At 49.4% G+C, this 16,470-nt stretch overlaps 1 protein-coding gene across 1 annotated transcript in view; it reads right to left on the minus strand.

The window, feature by feature from the left end:
* Nucleotides 1–15,902, minus strand: part of SLCO3A1 (solute carrier organic anion transporter family member 3A1) — a 102,572-nt gene extending 86,670 nt beyond the window's left edge. The window contains 2 exon segments of the mRNA XM_048481653.1: nt 14,029–14,522; nt 15,853–15,902. Of these exon segments, the coding sequence (XP_048337610.1) occupies nt 14,029–14,522; nt 15,853–15,902 (544 nt within the window).
* Between the last annotated feature and the right edge of the window lie 568 nt (nt 15,903–16,470).

Consider the following 16,470-nt stretch of genomic DNA (forward strand, 5'->3'; position numbering starts at 1 on the left):
CTGCCTTCTCAAGAAGTGTCCTGAAAATACTATGCCTTTCCTGGCTCTTCCACTTGCACCCCTCCACTGCCGGGTGCCCTCTTCTGAGGTTTTTACACGAACTCCGGCCGTGGAGGATTCACCGCTCGCTGTTAGCAGGGGAAACAGATGGGACACTAGCCCAAGCTTGAATTGTGAATATCCTCTAGGCTCATTCCGGAGCCCTGAGATTTTATTTTTCCTCCCAAATCCTTCCTCCTGTTCCTAGCAACGGTTGCCACGGCGACAAAAACAACGGGGCGGGATGCACATATTCTGGAGTCTCAAGTCATGTGAACTCTCCCAGAATCCCTGCCCTTTTACCCAAGCCACGCTCGGCAAAATTCAAAACCCAAAATACGCCACTGAAACGGCTGCTGTTCTAAACGTGGGCCAGGGAAATCTAGGCCACGAGGGTCACTTAAGAAGAAGAAGAGTTTGGATTTATATCCCCCCTTTCTCTCCTGCAGGAGACTCCAAGGGGCTGACAATCTCCTTGCCCTTCCCCCCTCACAACAAACACCCTGTGAGGTAGGTGGGGCTGAGAGAGCTCCGAGAAGCTGTGACTAGCCCAAGGTCACCCAGCTGGCATGTGTGGGCGTGTACAGGCTAATCTGAATTCCCCAGATAAGCCTCCACAGCTCAGGCGGCAGAGCTGGGAATCAAACCCGGTTCCTCCAGATTAGATACACGAGCTCTTAACCTCCTACGCCACTGCTGCTCCTTTAAGAGAAAGATCGGCAAATTTCTATGCCACAGAGGATTTCTACCCCAATTTAAAGGTCTTCCCTTCATTTCTTGGAAACCCGGGAGCTTTAGAGCCCCATCCGAAGGGGCGGGGGCAAATCCGCTTCTGGGAAAAGCACCCCAGCCATACAGGCAGATTTGCCCACCCTAGGCACTCTGGCTGAGGGACAATCCCACTGGTGTGGGGATGATGACACCCACCCACCACCACAGAGTGCATACACCACTACCCCCATCCCCCACCCCGGGGCTGGAACATGATGCCAGCATCCCAGCCGGCGAGGTCAGGCCAGATTTAATCCAGTCGTTTGGCTAGCGCAGGGGTCTGCCACCTGCGGCTCTCCAGATGTTCGTGGACTACAATTCCCATCAGCCCAAGGGAAGGGATGATAAAACCACAGCCACACCTCCATTCATGCTCCATTCATGCTTGGGGGGAAAGGAGGAAGAAGGAAAGGAAATTATAGGAAGGAGAAGGGACATGGGAGGTAGACTTCTTGGGGGGGGGGGGGTGGTATGAACATAATGCTAAAGGGGCAGGTGCATCCAGAAGATGAATCCAATACCACACTGCACCAAATGCGTAAACATCAGTCAGACCTGTTAGCCCTTAAATTAACAGCAGTGGAATAGGAGTAGCAGTGGAACAGTGGTTAAGAGCAGGTGCACTCTGATCTGGAGAAACGGGTTTGATTCCCCACTCTGCCACTCGAGCTGTGGAGGTTTATCTGGGGAACTAAATTAGTCTGTGCACTCCAACACATGCCAGCTGGGTGACCTTGGGCTAGTTACAGCTCCATGGAGCTCTCTCAGCCCCACCCACCTCACAGGGTATTTGTTGTAGGGGCTGTGGAAGGGAAAGGAGATTGTAAGTCCCTTTGAGTCTCCTACAGGAGAGAAAGGGGGGTATAAATCCAAACTCTTCTTCTTAAATGATGAAATAAGGGTTAACAAGTCTGATTGACCTTTACACATTTGGTGCAGTGTGGTATTGGATTAATCACTGGCGATTTCCTGTTACTACAACTGATCTCTTGGTGACGTAGACTAGAACAGGGGTCTGCAACCTACGGCTCTCCAATTGGCCATGCTGGCAGGGGCTGATGGGAATTGTAGTCCATGAACATCTGGAGAGCCGCAGGTTGCAGACCCCTGGACTAGAAAATGGTTGCTTTGGAAGATGGACTCCATGACCTGGTAGTCCACTGAAGTTCCTCCCCTTCCCGAGCCCCACCCTCCCCAAGCTCCACCCCCGAAATTTCCAGGCATTTCCCAACCTGAAGCTGGCCATCCTAGTGCCACACAGGTCTCTACGCCCCTAAAAGCCATCAAAAGCCATGGACCGAATGCAGCGCCAATTGTGCAACTCCCAGCTTGCAACATCCATTGCACGTGCAGCCAAGAGCAGTGTTCTGAGCCTGCCTAGAACGTTCACCTAGAACATAGGTCGGGAACCCGCGGCTCCCGAGCCTAAAACGGCTCTTTCCTGCTTGCTGTGCAGCTCTTGCCCGTCTGCCCGCCGCCGCCGCCGCCACCAGCCCCACACATCCCCCTCGGCTCAGGCTGGCTCCAGGTTGCCATTCAGGCAGTCAGCCTGAGCCTCTGTCTATGATTTTCTTAAAAGGGCAATTCCCCAAAGACTGCTTAAAGGGGAAAGTTTCCCCTTTAAGCAATCTTTGGGGAATTGCCCCTTTAAGAAATTCAGAGCAGGGAAGAGATTGGCCGAGGGCCGCAGCCAGCACAGACCTCGGAGGAACCCCAGGTGAGGGCTGCAGGCTGGGGCACCCCTCGTTTCCACGGAGGCTGCCTGGCTGGATGGGGAAGAGGGGAGATCTCCCCTCTTCCCCAGCCAGCCAGGCGGCCTCCGTGCAAGAGAAGAGCCCTAGCCAGCAGCCCCCATAGGAGGGCTGCAGGCTGGGGCACCCTTCTTCATTTTAAATGTCAAAAAATATTTGCGGCTCCATGTGTTTTCTTTTCTGTGGAAAATGGGTCCAAATGGCTCTTTGGGTTTTAAAGGTTCCCTACCCCTGACCTAGAACAAGGGTCTGCAACCTGCGGCTCTCCAGATGTTCATGGACTACAATTCCCGTCATCCCCTGCCAGCATGGCTAATTGGCCTTGCTGGCAGGGGCGGATGGGATTTGTAGTCCATGCACATCTGGAGAGCCGCAGGGTGCAGACCCCTGACCTAGAACCTTCACGCACGGAAATCGCTTGTCAGACGGCTACAAAAGGCATCCAATTTGGACAGTCTATTTCAGACCTTCTGTTGCTTCACCCGGGTCGATGAGATCACGAAGCAGAAACGGCGGGACAGAAATAGCCCTGGACACGAACCAGAATTTGCCAAGTCACCCTTTGAGCCAACGGTATTTTGAAACAAGAGGTATCATAGCAACCGGGGGTGGGGTTGCTGATAGAGGTACCCATTTTGGGCGGCCTGCCCCTCCTGGCAGAGAAAAGGACATATGTCTCTGCTTGCAGCAAATACAATATTGGAGGAGCCAAACTTTGGGCAGAAAAAAGTCCGATTCTCTGATCTGCTCCATGTTTATATCTATGCTAATAAAATCAGAAGACCAAAGCCCTCTTCAGACGTTCCATTTTATTCCCATCAACCGGATCTCCCAAAGAAGAATGTGTGCATACAGCAGGAGCATGCGGGTCCCCCGGTACACACGGTTGCGGGTCCCCGATATGCACGGCTGCCAATGTTCGTGGACTGGTGTTAGGCCTGTGCCCTGCTGGGTCTGGCAGTTCGCACTTCCACACCCCAGCTGCAGATGGCCTAGCCCAGTGGTGGCGAACCGATGGCACTCCAGATGTTCATGAACTACAATTCCCATCAGCCCCTGCCAGCAATGGCCAATTGGCAGGGGCTGATGAGAATTGTAGTCCATGAACATCTGGCAGGGGAGGAGCCAAATTTAGTCAGGGGTGTGGCCAGGGGAGTTTAGACTTTAGTCGGTTCCCTCCCAGCCTTTGCCAGCATTACACTGGCAGCCAGAGGCATATGGGTAGGAAATGGCGCCCGGAGACAACTCCTTCTCCAGCCGCCCTCCCCCTGCGCACATGGCCCCGCCTCCTCCCATGTCAGCCAGCTTTCAAAAGCTCCAGCTTGCCTGCACGGAGGTAGGGGACAGGGTTTGGGGGCGGCCCCCTGGCTTTGGAGGGCGGGGCGGGGCTTGGTGTCCGCGGGGCACGCCATTTGGTCACGTGACCAAAAGGCTGCGCCCAGGGACAAGGGTGACCCCATGTCCCCAGGCAGATACGCCACTGCCGGCAGCCTGTGCTTCGGACAGAAGCCACCCTTTTGGGTGGTGAAAGTCCATTGAAGCCTGTAGAGGTTTATTGGCAGTGGGGAAGGTATTTTTAACTTTTCGAGCCTCCCTTCGATGCCTTTTTGGAGGTGGTGGCTGGGAGCAGCCAGGCCCCCAACTCTTGCGTGGGGCTGCCCAATTTCTGTTTGGAGACGCAGGAACAAAGGAAATCCTGCTCAAGAAAGCGAAGTGAGGGACAAGACATCTCTAGGAAGAGGTTGCCTTGAATAGTGCGGAGACACACGGCCTAAACATCTTAATCTGAGAGTAAACTGTTGTTTTCCCTCACGGAAGTTAAGGAGAACAATGCACTGAATCACATCTATGTGCTGTGAATACAGAGCATAACAAAGAAGAAGAGTTTGGATTTATATCCCCCCTTTCTCTCCTATAGGAGACTCAAAGGGGCTGACAATCTCCTTGCCCTTCCCCCTTCACAACAAACACCCTGTGAGTCGGTGGGGCTGAGAGAGCTCCGAGAAGCTGTGACTAGCCCAAGGTCACCCAGCTGGCGAGTGTGGGAGCGCACAGGCTAATCTGAATTCCCCAGAAAAGCCTCCACAGCTCAGGCGGCAGAGCTGGGAATCAAACCCAGTTCCTCCAGGTTAGATACACGATCTCTTAACCTCCTACGCCACTGCTGCTCCAAAGGAAGAAAACGCCTAAGCAAAAACCTTCCTCTGAAGAACTGAACTACACTGTAACAAAACAATGAGCCAGCAACATTAGCTACTTGGGTATATAACCTCTAAACAAACCTAGGTTACTTTTCAGGTTACTATCTGCTTCACCAGAATCCATTTCTGTTGGGATAAATAAAAACTTATTCTAGTTCATCTTGATAAAGTTACAAAAGCCTCCGGTGCCGTCTTTTTGATTCCGACCGAGGAAAAGGGTTTTGTTTTTATCCATTCAGACAGTGTGGCTCGCTGCCTAAGAGCCGAACCGAAGAAGCCCGTTTTATTTATTTTATCACTAAGGTGGGGAAACCAGGGAAATATCAAGAAACGTCAATCCTCACATGCTGCGTTGTTGTTTAAAACCTGACAGAACTGTCAAGAGGCTGCAGAGGACGGCAGTTTGAATTTTAGAGAGAAAATCTCCCGAGGGCACTGGCAGGCAGACAGCGCATCGCACGCACAAAAAGAGAATATCCACAGAGGGCTAAAATCTGTCAGCAGGAGCCTCCGCCCAGATCAAAGCGCAACAAGGGAAAGAAGACTTTCCCACGCCCTTCTCCAAATGATTCACACATTACACCTGCTGTTGAGGTTCACTTCTGTACTCGTCGCTCAGTGTCGTGGTAGTTAGTGACCACTCGGTACTTGCTACCCTGTTTCCCCAAATATAAGACATCCCCAAAAAATAAGACGTAGTAGAGGTTTTGCTGAAGTGCAAAATATAAGGCATCCCCCGAAAGTAAGACGTAGCAAAGTTTTTGTTTGGAAGCATGCCCGTCGAACAGAACACAGAAAAATAAGACATCCCCTGAAAATAAGACATAGTAGAGGTTTTGCTGAAGTGCGAAATATAAGGCATCCCCCGAAAGTAAGACCTGAATGCACCGCCTGAGCCTCTGGAACTGGTCCTGCAGAAACGAATGACGGCTCAGGCCCTGTGTTTACAGGCAGTGCCTGGGAATCTGGAACCAAAATTGTCCCTTCCTCTCCATCGGAGTCTTCCTCCCAGGGGTCTCCAGTGGGACCAGGCTGCGCCATAACACACGCAGCCGCCACAGGCCTCCCCCTTCCCAGTGCTGGAACGCGGCTCTGGATCCCACACCAGCATCCCAGGGTCCGTGCCTCCACCGCTGGCATAGTGCAGGTTCACTTCCGTACTCATCGCTCAGCGTCGTGGTAGTTAGTGACCACTCGGTACTTGCTACCCTGTTTCCCCGAATATAAGACATCCCCTAAAATAAGACATAGTAGAGGTTTTGCTGAAGTGCGAAATATAAGGCATCCCCCAAAAGTCAGACGTAGCAAAGTTTTTGTTTGGAAGCATGCCCGACGAACAGAACACAGAAAAATAAGACATCCCCTGAAAATAAGACATAGCGCATCTTTGGGAGCAAACATTAATATAAGACACTGTCTTATATTCGGGGAAACACGGTACTCCCCTTGCCCAGAGGGCAACCAACAGGAGGGGTACAGGCAGAAAAATGAAGGAGTATGATGCTGGCAGCATCGCTATATCACTACCTGGTGTGGGAATGGACCAGAATGTCTACAAACTGTATTTGATATCAAGGAATATGCATTTTGTATGAACCAAAGATTTGTAAAATCAAAAAGGGATTTCTGTATATAGAGACAGCAGGTTATTTTGCTGAAAACCTCAGAGGTGAAGTAGAGGAGCTCTAAGAATCTCTGGCACCTCCCAGAAGTGGTGTAGGGTAACTTTGGGGAGGAATTACTAGAAACCACAGAACCAATATTCCCTGTAAGCTGTGCGTATGCGCAGTGGCGTGGTGGTTAAGAGCAGGTGTACTCTAATCTGGAGGAACCGGGTTTGATTCCCCGCTCTGCCGCTTGAGCTGGGGAGGCTTATCTGTGCACTCCCACACATGCCAGCTGGGTGACCTTGGGCTAGTCACAGCTCTTCGGAGCTCTCTCAGTCCCATCTACCTCACAGGGTGTTGTGGGGGGGAAGGGAAAGGAGATTGTAAGCCCCTTTGAGTCTCCTACAGGAGAGAAAGGGGGGCAATAATCCAAACTACTACTACTACTACTACTACTACTACTACTACTACTACTACTACTACTACTACTACTACTACTACTACTACTACTACTACTACTACTATACCACCACCACCACCACCACCACCACCACCACCACCACCACTACTACTACTACTACTACTACTACTACTACTACTACTACTACTACTACTACTACTACTACTACTACTCTTTTTCCTCTTCTTCATCATCATCACATTGCCACCAACATGGGAATGCTCTGGTTAGGGGGGGGAAATAGTAAAAACGTCTTCTACCATAGAGTCTGCCCAAAGCCCAGCATCTCTCCATGTCCCAAATTCCAGCATGTCCCGCATGAAAGGATGATATAACTTCCAGTTCGCCCCAGAAGTGATGTCACTATATTGCCAACAATGCCAGACTAGGTCACTCTTTGCTCCTGGTAGCCCCACCACCACCAGAAACTGAGCTATGACACTAAACTGTGACACTAAAGAAAGCCACATTCTGTACACTGAATCCAACCCAAAACCATCTGCGCCACCAAAGTTTGGGGGAACTTCACAGACGCGGCCCTCCAAAGACACGGGAAGGGAGCATCTCCCTAATTAACCATTTTCTCGTTACAGCCGTAGGCCCGAAAGGATTATTAACAGATCATCAGCTTTCTCTAATGCCAGCTACCGTGAATAAATAGGACGCTTATCTCCCCGTTGCCGTTCCAATTACAAAAAGCGAAGAGACAAAGGGGCGATCCATAATACCCCCATCTCTGGCTGACTCCTCTCCTCTGCCGCAGACATCGGTGAAAGCCATCCCTTTCTGAGATACTGTTTTTCTTCAGTAATCAAGATGCCAGCCATTGTTCGAAAATAATCTACTTGGGGGACAATGAGCCGTGAAACAGAGACTTTTCTACCAATGAACAGGGAATCGCTTGGGGGGGGGGGTTAGGGAGAAGGGATGGGGCCCTTAATAAATCAGCAGACAAAAGACATGTGCTGTCATGGTTTATTTGCCCCACCTGTTACCATACCACCCTGGCACAGTGTGGGGGAGATTCACAAGTATCTCTGCCCGGGTGCCAGCTTAAAGGGCGATGCTGGCATTGCAGAGATGGGCAGCCCATTCTCTGGCAATAGCCAGATCTACCTACAGATTCTCACATTTACCCAAACATCCCCCAAAGGTTGTCCTGACAGCCCCAGAGGTAGTTCTTCACCCTATAAATGTCCTACCCCAGTGGTGGCAAACCTATGGCATGGGTGCCAGAGGTGGTACTCAGAGCCCTCTCTGTGGGCACACGCAGAGTGCCCCCCTCCAACATCTGGCCTGGGCTGCTGGGCTCGATTATTAGCATTAAACCTAAGATCTAGTTTTGGGGAAGCAGTATAGGTAACTCTGTTAAGCACTGTTAAACCCCACTGATTTTCATGCAAGGAACAAAAGCGCAATCCTTTACCTGGGAGTAAGCTCGGTTGCTGGCAATGGGGCTTGCTTCTGAGTAAACCCTCCTAGGGTTGTGATTCACCCGTTGGAAGAGTTGCATGGTTGCTTCAAAGCAAAGCCACTGACTACCACCAAGCTTACTCCCAAGTAACGCACGCCTCGGAGCCAACCATTTTTTCTAAACTAAAGCCTCAGTGTTCAGGTTAAATTGCCGTGTTGGCACTTTGCGATAAATAAATGGGTTTTGGGTTGCAGTTTGGGCGCTTGGTCTCGAAAAGGTTCGCCATCACTGTCCTACCCTCCAAAGGGTCAATCGGCCAGTGCCACGGACACCTTTCCATCTTTGTCGCTGTGTCCAATGCGTTGCCCCCTGGAACTAAACGTTAGCCATTTGGCTCTAAACCCTGGATCCTCTTCATGTTGCGATCAGGTCGTATTACCCATATATCCCATACCCCTGTCTATTCCATATCTATTTTCCAACCTATCTGCATCTTAGGATCTCTGTGTGTGCATGCTTGATGCATTAAACAAAGTGATTAAACTTTTGGTCCAAGACAGTAAACAAACTTGATTGATTGAACCAAGTGATTGTAAACCCCTTATCCCTACAATAAAAATTGTCAGTTTTGCATCTGTGGCGTAGCGGCTAAGAGCAGTGGCTAAGAGCAGGTGCACTCTGGTCTGGAGGAACCGGGTTTGATTCCCAGCTCTGCCACTTGAGTTGTGGAGGCTTATCTGGGGAATTCAGATTAGCCTGTGCACTCCCACACACGCCAGTTGGGTGACCTTGGGCTAGTCACAGCTTCTTGGAGCTCTCTCAGCCCCACCCACCTCACAGGGTGTTTGTTGTGAGGGGGGAAGGGCAATGAGATTGTAAGCCCCTTTGAGTCTCCTACAGGAAAGAAAAGCGGGGGGGGGGGGGATATAAATCCAACTCTTCTTCTTCTTCTTCTCTCTGGATTTTCTTCCAGGAGCTGATCTTCGTATACACTGGTATTAAAATATCCTCTAGCCAGCCTTTTGCAGTGTTAATAACCAGTCTGCTCTAGGCTAATATTCCCATTATATTGAGAGACTGTCTCTCCACCTTGGGTAACACCACGTCCTGTCAAAGATGAGTGACTTCCCGCAATGACAAAACTGGACAGACAGCCTCTTCCCTGTAGATACCGCAAGGGATACGTCTAGAGCAGGGGTAGGGAACCTGCGGCTCTCCAGATGTTCAGGAACTACAATTCCCATCAGCCCCTACCAGCATGGCCAATTGGCCATGCTGGTAGGGGAAGTGGGTGCTATCGGTGACCCGCTGAGCCAAATTAAGCTGGCCAGCCATGCAGAAGCATATGAAGGGAAAACGGCGCCCGGGGACAAAACCTTCTCCGGACACCACCCCCCAGTGGTCACGGAGGCCCAACACTGTGGGTCCCAGAGCCCCGCCCCCACCCATATCATTGTGATGTGGCCAGCGCTGAGGGAGGCCCAAGTCAGACAAGGGGAAGACATCTGGTCACATAGGGGGAGGGCGATTTTGCGCCCCATGTGACCAGATTAGCAGCACCCGAGGACATGGGTTACCCCACGTCCCCAGGCAGATACGCCCCTGCAGCCATGCACTGATAGATTGACTTGTCATTGCTACCTGGCTGAGACTGTTTCGCACCTGGCAGGCCACAACACACAGCAATTTTGCACTGCCAATTGAGAACTGTGCACCTTGCCTCAAGCAGTCTTGGGACAGGTGGTAAGTACATCTACTTCCTAAATAAATTTTTAAAATCTGAATAACAGGGCTGAAGAAAGATCTCAACGTACATACTATTGAAAGAGGTAAACAAGGTAGCGTCAACCATAGTCAGAATTTTCCGCTAAACGTTCAAGGTACATCTGGCAGGTGGGTGATTTTATCCAGTTAGGAGATGTATATGCAACATACACTGCTTGAGGTTTCTCATGGCACAAACAGTGAAAATTAAAAACAAACTAAGAATTCTCTAAATCTAAACAGTAGAACCCTCATGGCTCAGCAGCATACATCAGAGGCATAAGTAAGCCAAATTTTTTAAAACTCTTTGCTAGCGTACAGGTACCTAAGAAGATGTAAATAAGCCAACTGACAGGAGAACAACTCAATCCAAAGCCAGCTCAATCATCAGTTGTAGCAAATTATCAGTAGGGGAGGCAGAAGAAGCAGATGTGGAATTCTGAAGATGTCAGCGGGATGCGTATCTGAATAAACCATGTAACCACCAGATATATCAAGCAATGCCTTTTTGATATATGTAACCAGTGTCTCTGATATATGTAACCAGCCTGCTGTAGGTTAACACTGCCATCTGTGCATTCTTTCCTTGATCTGTGCTTTATGGCTTTGCATGCTTTGTAGTAAACTAGGCATCCCCTGCATCTCCTGTCTCGTGAGAAAAAGAGTTACAACTGTTATCTTGTTGTGGGCAGGAGACCAGGTGGCTCCTTCGCTATCTGCTGCTGACCTTGGGGCAGCCTCGATTCCAGAAGCTGGGAGGGGATCGGTTAGGGGATAAGTCGCCATCTGTAAATTGTAAATTTTAAACTGTTTAAATTCTATTAATTTAAAGTTGTTATAGATTGTTTTATATTTGTATTATTATGTTGATGTACACCGCCCTGAGCCCTTTGGGGGAGGGTGGTTTAAAAATGAAATAAATAAATAAATAAATAAATAAATAAATAAATAAATAAATAAATAAATAAATAAATAAATAAATAAATAAATATATGGGTCTGTGAATGCCAGTTTGCCAAGTAAGGTCAATAAACGCTGCTGACTGATACTTCAGAGTCCGTTTATTGGCTTAAGGTTCCGAGACCTAACAGAAGATGGGGAGCCACCACGGAGAAGGCACCAACTGTGGTTGATACCTGCCTAACTTCCACAGGAGCAGAGAGTTTAAGGTGATGGTTATACCAGGTGAGCAGCCAAGGATGTGCAGAAGAGAACAATTCTGCTACCAGCCCTTGAAGGCCATTCCAAGGAAAACCGAGTGGATCAGAATGAGTTTGCAAGAAGCATGAGTTAAACAAGCAGAGCGCAAGTCCGACTTTGATTATCCTTATCAGTATTACAAATGTGGTTCTTGGGTACTAATTAATCTAATAAGCCTTAAAGTTGTGACTACGAGGTTGGCAAATATCTAGATTCCGACTAGCTTATTCTGCTATGTTTTATTGTTTGGCCTTGGGCTGTGTTTAATTGTATGCCAATCTACTTTTTGGTTATGGCTTTATATAAGTAAAATTTCGTTACTGCACTCCAGTGGGAGGCTTTTCTTCAGCATTACCTAAAGCCCTTTTTGGTACAATTTTGCTTTTTGCTGGCTGTGAGGTTTCGTACCAACCCCTTTTTCTGACGAAGGAAGACCGCAGCAGGTAGCTCCCCGTCAACAGCCACTTCAGAGAAAGACAAGTCATGAAGGAGCTATTTTTGCCCAGGAACCGTTGCCACGGTCAACCCACGGGCATGGCTCCGAGGGCACAAGGGCAAGGAAGAAGCGCTGTGTGTTTCACGTGCAGGGAGAAAAGAAAGCCACCATTTTGCCACCAAATACAACAACGGGGGCCATTTTGGATCAGAAGCATGAGCCTTCTGATCCAAAATGGCCCACCTCCCCTGGGAGATCTTGCAGCCCTGCTCCTACTCTCGAGCCAGGAGGAGGAGGAGGAGGAGGAGGAGGAAGAAGAAGAAGAAGAATCAGAAGAAGAAGAAGAAGAGGAGGAGGAGGAGGAGGAGGAGGAGGAGGAGTTTGGATTTATATCCCCCCTTTCTCTCCTGCAGGAGACTCAAAGGGGCTTACAATCTCCTTGCCCTTCCCACCTCACAACAAACACCCTGTGAGGTAGGTGGGGCTGAGAGAGCTCCGAGAAGCTGTGACTAGCCCAAGGTCACCCAGCTGGCGTGTGTGGGAGTGTACAGGCTAATCTGAATTCCCCAGATAAGCCTCCACAGCTCAGGCGGCAGAGCTGGGAATCAAACCCAGTTAAGATACATGAGTTCTTAACCTCCTACGCCACTGCGGGCTTTTGCCCAGCAAGGCCTCTGATCAATTATTGGAGATTTAATTGGCTGTGAAGATTTTTAAAAAATCATTTGTTTAGCAATAGCTGCCACTGTTACCGCCGGGAAAATATGAAAAATATTTTCCTAAGCCCCTTTCCTGACTACACTGGCTAAGGACCAGAGCAAAGAGACCAGTGTTGCCCACAAGTCTCCATAAGGTCAGGGAAGAACATGTATATATGAGTGTGTTAATGTTCGACATGGTTTTCTTCTTGCTTTTATCCCTTTGAGCCCCTCAGTGTTGGATTTATTGTTGGCCCAATGTGTAGGCTTACATCTTAGCTAGGTTTTTTAAGTTGATTTAAGGTTTGTTAATGCTAGTTTAGGATATTTCATTTGTGCTCTTTTGTTGTAAGTTCTTTTAATTAGAAAATGTTATTTTTGATATTTGTATATGTTGGTAAAAGTAACTGCTTGCAGCAGCTGATATTAAGACCCCAGGAAGCTAGTCTTGGAATTCAGTTTGGGCCAACACCGGGTAAACCTCTTTAGCAAAAACAAAGACCCTTTGGAATTACAAATTGAATCCGATGACGGCACCCCAGATATCCCAGCTGTTGAAGGATGCACCAAGATCACCATTGGACCATTTGAATCTCTCTTTTGTTGCAGGACAAAGGAAGCAGCCCATCTGATAACCAGATTCCTGGGTGCGTTAACAGCCTCACCCAGTTTTATGAATGGACACTTTCCACTCCCTGCTCCTGGACTATCTTGAAGTCTCACGGGAAGATGCCTGACAGCGGGATCTCGTGGTCCCATACACAAAGTTGTAACTGTACCTTTCTTTTATGTGTTGATGTTTCTTTATTGTTGCAAGGTAAGGGACCTGCCCCCTTACCTGCCCCCTTGCCCCTTTTGATCTTTGTGTATAAAAAGTCCTGGGCTTGGTTACGAGGGCGCGATTCCTCTGCCTTAGCTGTAGCAACAACTTCCAAATAAAGAAGAAGAAGAAGAAGAGCTTGGATTTATAACCCCCCTTTCTCTTCTGCAGGAGACTCAAAGGGGCTGACGATCTCCTTGCCCTTCCCCCCTCACAACAAACACCCTGTGAGGTGGGTGGGGCTGAGAGAGCTCCGAGAAGCTGTGACTAGCCCAAGGTCACCCAGCTGGCGTGTGTGGGAGTGCACAGGCTAGTCTGAATTCCCCAGATAAGCCTCCACAACTCAAGCGGCAGAGCTGGGAATCAAACCCGGTTCCTCCAGATCAGAGTGCACCTGCTCTTAGCCGCTACGCCACTGCTGCTTTCGAAGAACACCGGCTTCCTGCGCCTCACTACATTGCCTGAGCTGAAATCACTTAATGTTACCCGAGCAGCAGCGGTAACACCACCACAGTACAAAGATCTGCACTGGGTTACTGAAGTTAAGCTGAGGCAATCACTCCTATGGCAGCCATTTTGTTGCTGTGCCCATCATGTTGTGTCAGAATTCCAAATGTGATCATAGGCTGAAAAAGGTGGTGGGAGTGGGGGAGGGAAATGGCCAGAAAATGGCCTCCGCAGTGATTCTATATGTCTCTACGGCCTTTATGTCTCTATGGCCTTTACCATAGAGATAAGAAGAGAAATTCCTAGAATGTCATCCAGAAATGGTGTTGCATCTTCCCCCAAATATCACCATGCCCAGGTATGGCCCACAAAATGTTTTCAAATTCCCAAGGCAGACTACCAGGAAGTTCTCTCACTTACCTATATACAGGGAAGAATCTTTCCGCCTCACATGGTCATCGATGTAGGAAACCCCTAGAGGCTGCACAGGGGTAGCACCAATCCCTAGGAGGACCTGCGCTCCAATGAGAAGCAAGTACATCATGTTTGTGGCAGTCCGGTTCCTGCAGATTAGCTCCGGGTCTGGTCCTTCGCGGCGGGTAGATCCGTTGACCACGCACACGTCCCTCCCTTCAGCCCCCCAACGAATTTCCCCCGACTCGTATTCATACTGGTGGGTCAGGAATTCAGGAAGCGCCGAGAGAAGAGCGCCCAGCGCCATCACGATCCCACCGCATCCGATCAAACGTGGCCTATGTCCCCGGGCACCGAAGTAGCTCACGAACAAGATGAGCGCCAAGTTCCCAATCTCGAAGCTACTGGCGATCACCCCCACGTCGGCGCTCTGGAGGTTGAACCTTCGTTCCAAGGTGGTCAGGACACTCACCTGCAAGGAAGGAGAAACAGACGGGTTACTGAACCAGGCCTACATCCCACTAAATACCGTATATACTTGCGTATAAGCCAAGTTTTTCAGCCATGTTTTAAGACTGAAAAATGCCCCCTCGGCTTATACACGAGCCACCGCTTACCAGCCAGCTCTTCAGGCCTCTGCCGAGGCTAGGGGCGTGGCCCGGGACGACCTCCCTGCGGCTGCACAAGTCACTTGTTGCTGCCCTCCTCGGAGGGTGGCTGGCTGGGCTTCCTCAAACCGGTAGGCAGAGGGAGCTCCTTATTCGAGCAGTGACATCGGGGGAGTCACTGCCCAAATAAGGAGCTCCCTCTGCCTCCTGGCTTCCCACCCTCGGCTTATACGCGAGTCAATAAGTTTTCCCAGGTTTTGGTAGTAAAATTAGGTGCCTCGGCTTATACACAGGTCGGCTTATACACGAGTATATGTAACCTTCTCTCCTAGCTGGAGAAATGCCTGCGAATCAGTCTGTCCGGCACGGTGTGAAGTTAAGAGCGGCTTGCCTGTTTATTAGATCATTTCTGTGAGTTCTTTTATCCGGGGGGAGGGGAAAGTAACCTTTGATGCATCGATTGTACAAGGCACAGACAATCACAGAACGAGGCTCTGAAGCAATGAAGCATCAACAAAATTCCTTTTTAAAAAAACTGGTGGAACGGAGCCACTGATGCAGCATGGCAAACTAGGATTCTGGCAGACCTGGGTTCGAATCACCACTGCTATCAGTGGTGGGCCACGTAGAGGCTGCCGCCCCTTCTCAGCCAAACCTACCTCCCAGGGTTGTTGTTATGAGGGTAAAATAGAGGATGAGAAAATGAATATGGGTCTCCACGAGAGAGAAAAGGAGGGTCTAAATGGGAGGGGTTTTATTTATAGTTTAATATTGGACGCCAAGTGAAATGTTATAATTTTATGTTTTAATGACGCTGTATTTTTATATTACTTATTTATTGTTACGATTATTTATGTAACACTATTCTGTTGTTCACCGCCCAGAGCCCTCAGGGGATGGGGCGGTATATAAATACGATAATAAATAAAATAAATAAAATAAATAAATCAGTGGTGGCGAACCTTTGGCACTCCAGATGTAAAGGACTACAATTCCCATCAGCCCCTGCCAGCATGGCCAATTGGGAATTGTAGTCCTTTACATCTGGAGTGCCAAAGGTTCACCACCACGGGTCTAAATAAAAACAGCCCTGATTACAAGGGGAACTGGCAGATACATTTGTTTCAGAGTTTCCTTTCACTTTCCAAAACTCATTACTGGCTTCAACTTCCACCTCTGAACCTGGATTCTGTACACGGAGCTTTATCCCCATTTCACACACCTTCCAGGCATGTTCTCCGCGGCAGCAGGGTCCCAGCAAAGAGTCAACATGTACCCTCTCCATTGGCACAAGCGCTGACCTCCAGTGTCAAAAAATAACACATCCCCATAGAAACCCTCCGGTGGGTGAAAAGATGCTGACAGCAGCATTCCCACCGCACCCAATCCTCCCTGTCACACACACACAAAAGCATTTGCTGAGCAAAGTGCAGGCAGCGGATAACTCGAGGAGTCCAATGTGTAGCCCGAGGATTAGAAATTGAAAGGAAGGGCAGCCGGAATTAGAGTCACTGTCAATTCCTAACTTCAAAATTGGTTTATTATCGCTCGATAAATCCCCTTCAGTGCCCTTTACAAGAAGAAGAAGAAGAAGAAGAAGAGGAGGAGGAGGAGGAGGAGGAGGAGGAGGAGGAGGAGAAGGAGGAGGAGTTTGGATTTATATCCCCCCTTTCTCTCCTGCAGGAGACTCAAAGGGGCTGACAATCTCCTTGCCCTTCCCCCCTCACAACAAACACCCTGTGAGGTGGGTGGGGCTGAGAGAGCTCCCAGAAGCTGTGACTAGCCCAAGGTCACCCAGCTGGCATGTGTGGGAGTGCCCAGGCTAATCTGAATTCCCCAG

The sequence above is a fragment of the Sphaerodactylus townsendi genome, linkage group LG17 (genome assembly GCF_021028975.2).
Source record: "Sphaerodactylus townsendi isolate TG3544 linkage group LG17, MPM_Stown_v2.3, whole genome shotgun sequence".
NCBI classification, from domain to species: domain Eukaryota; kingdom Metazoa; phylum Chordata; class Lepidosauria; order Squamata; family Sphaerodactylidae; genus Sphaerodactylus; species Sphaerodactylus townsendi.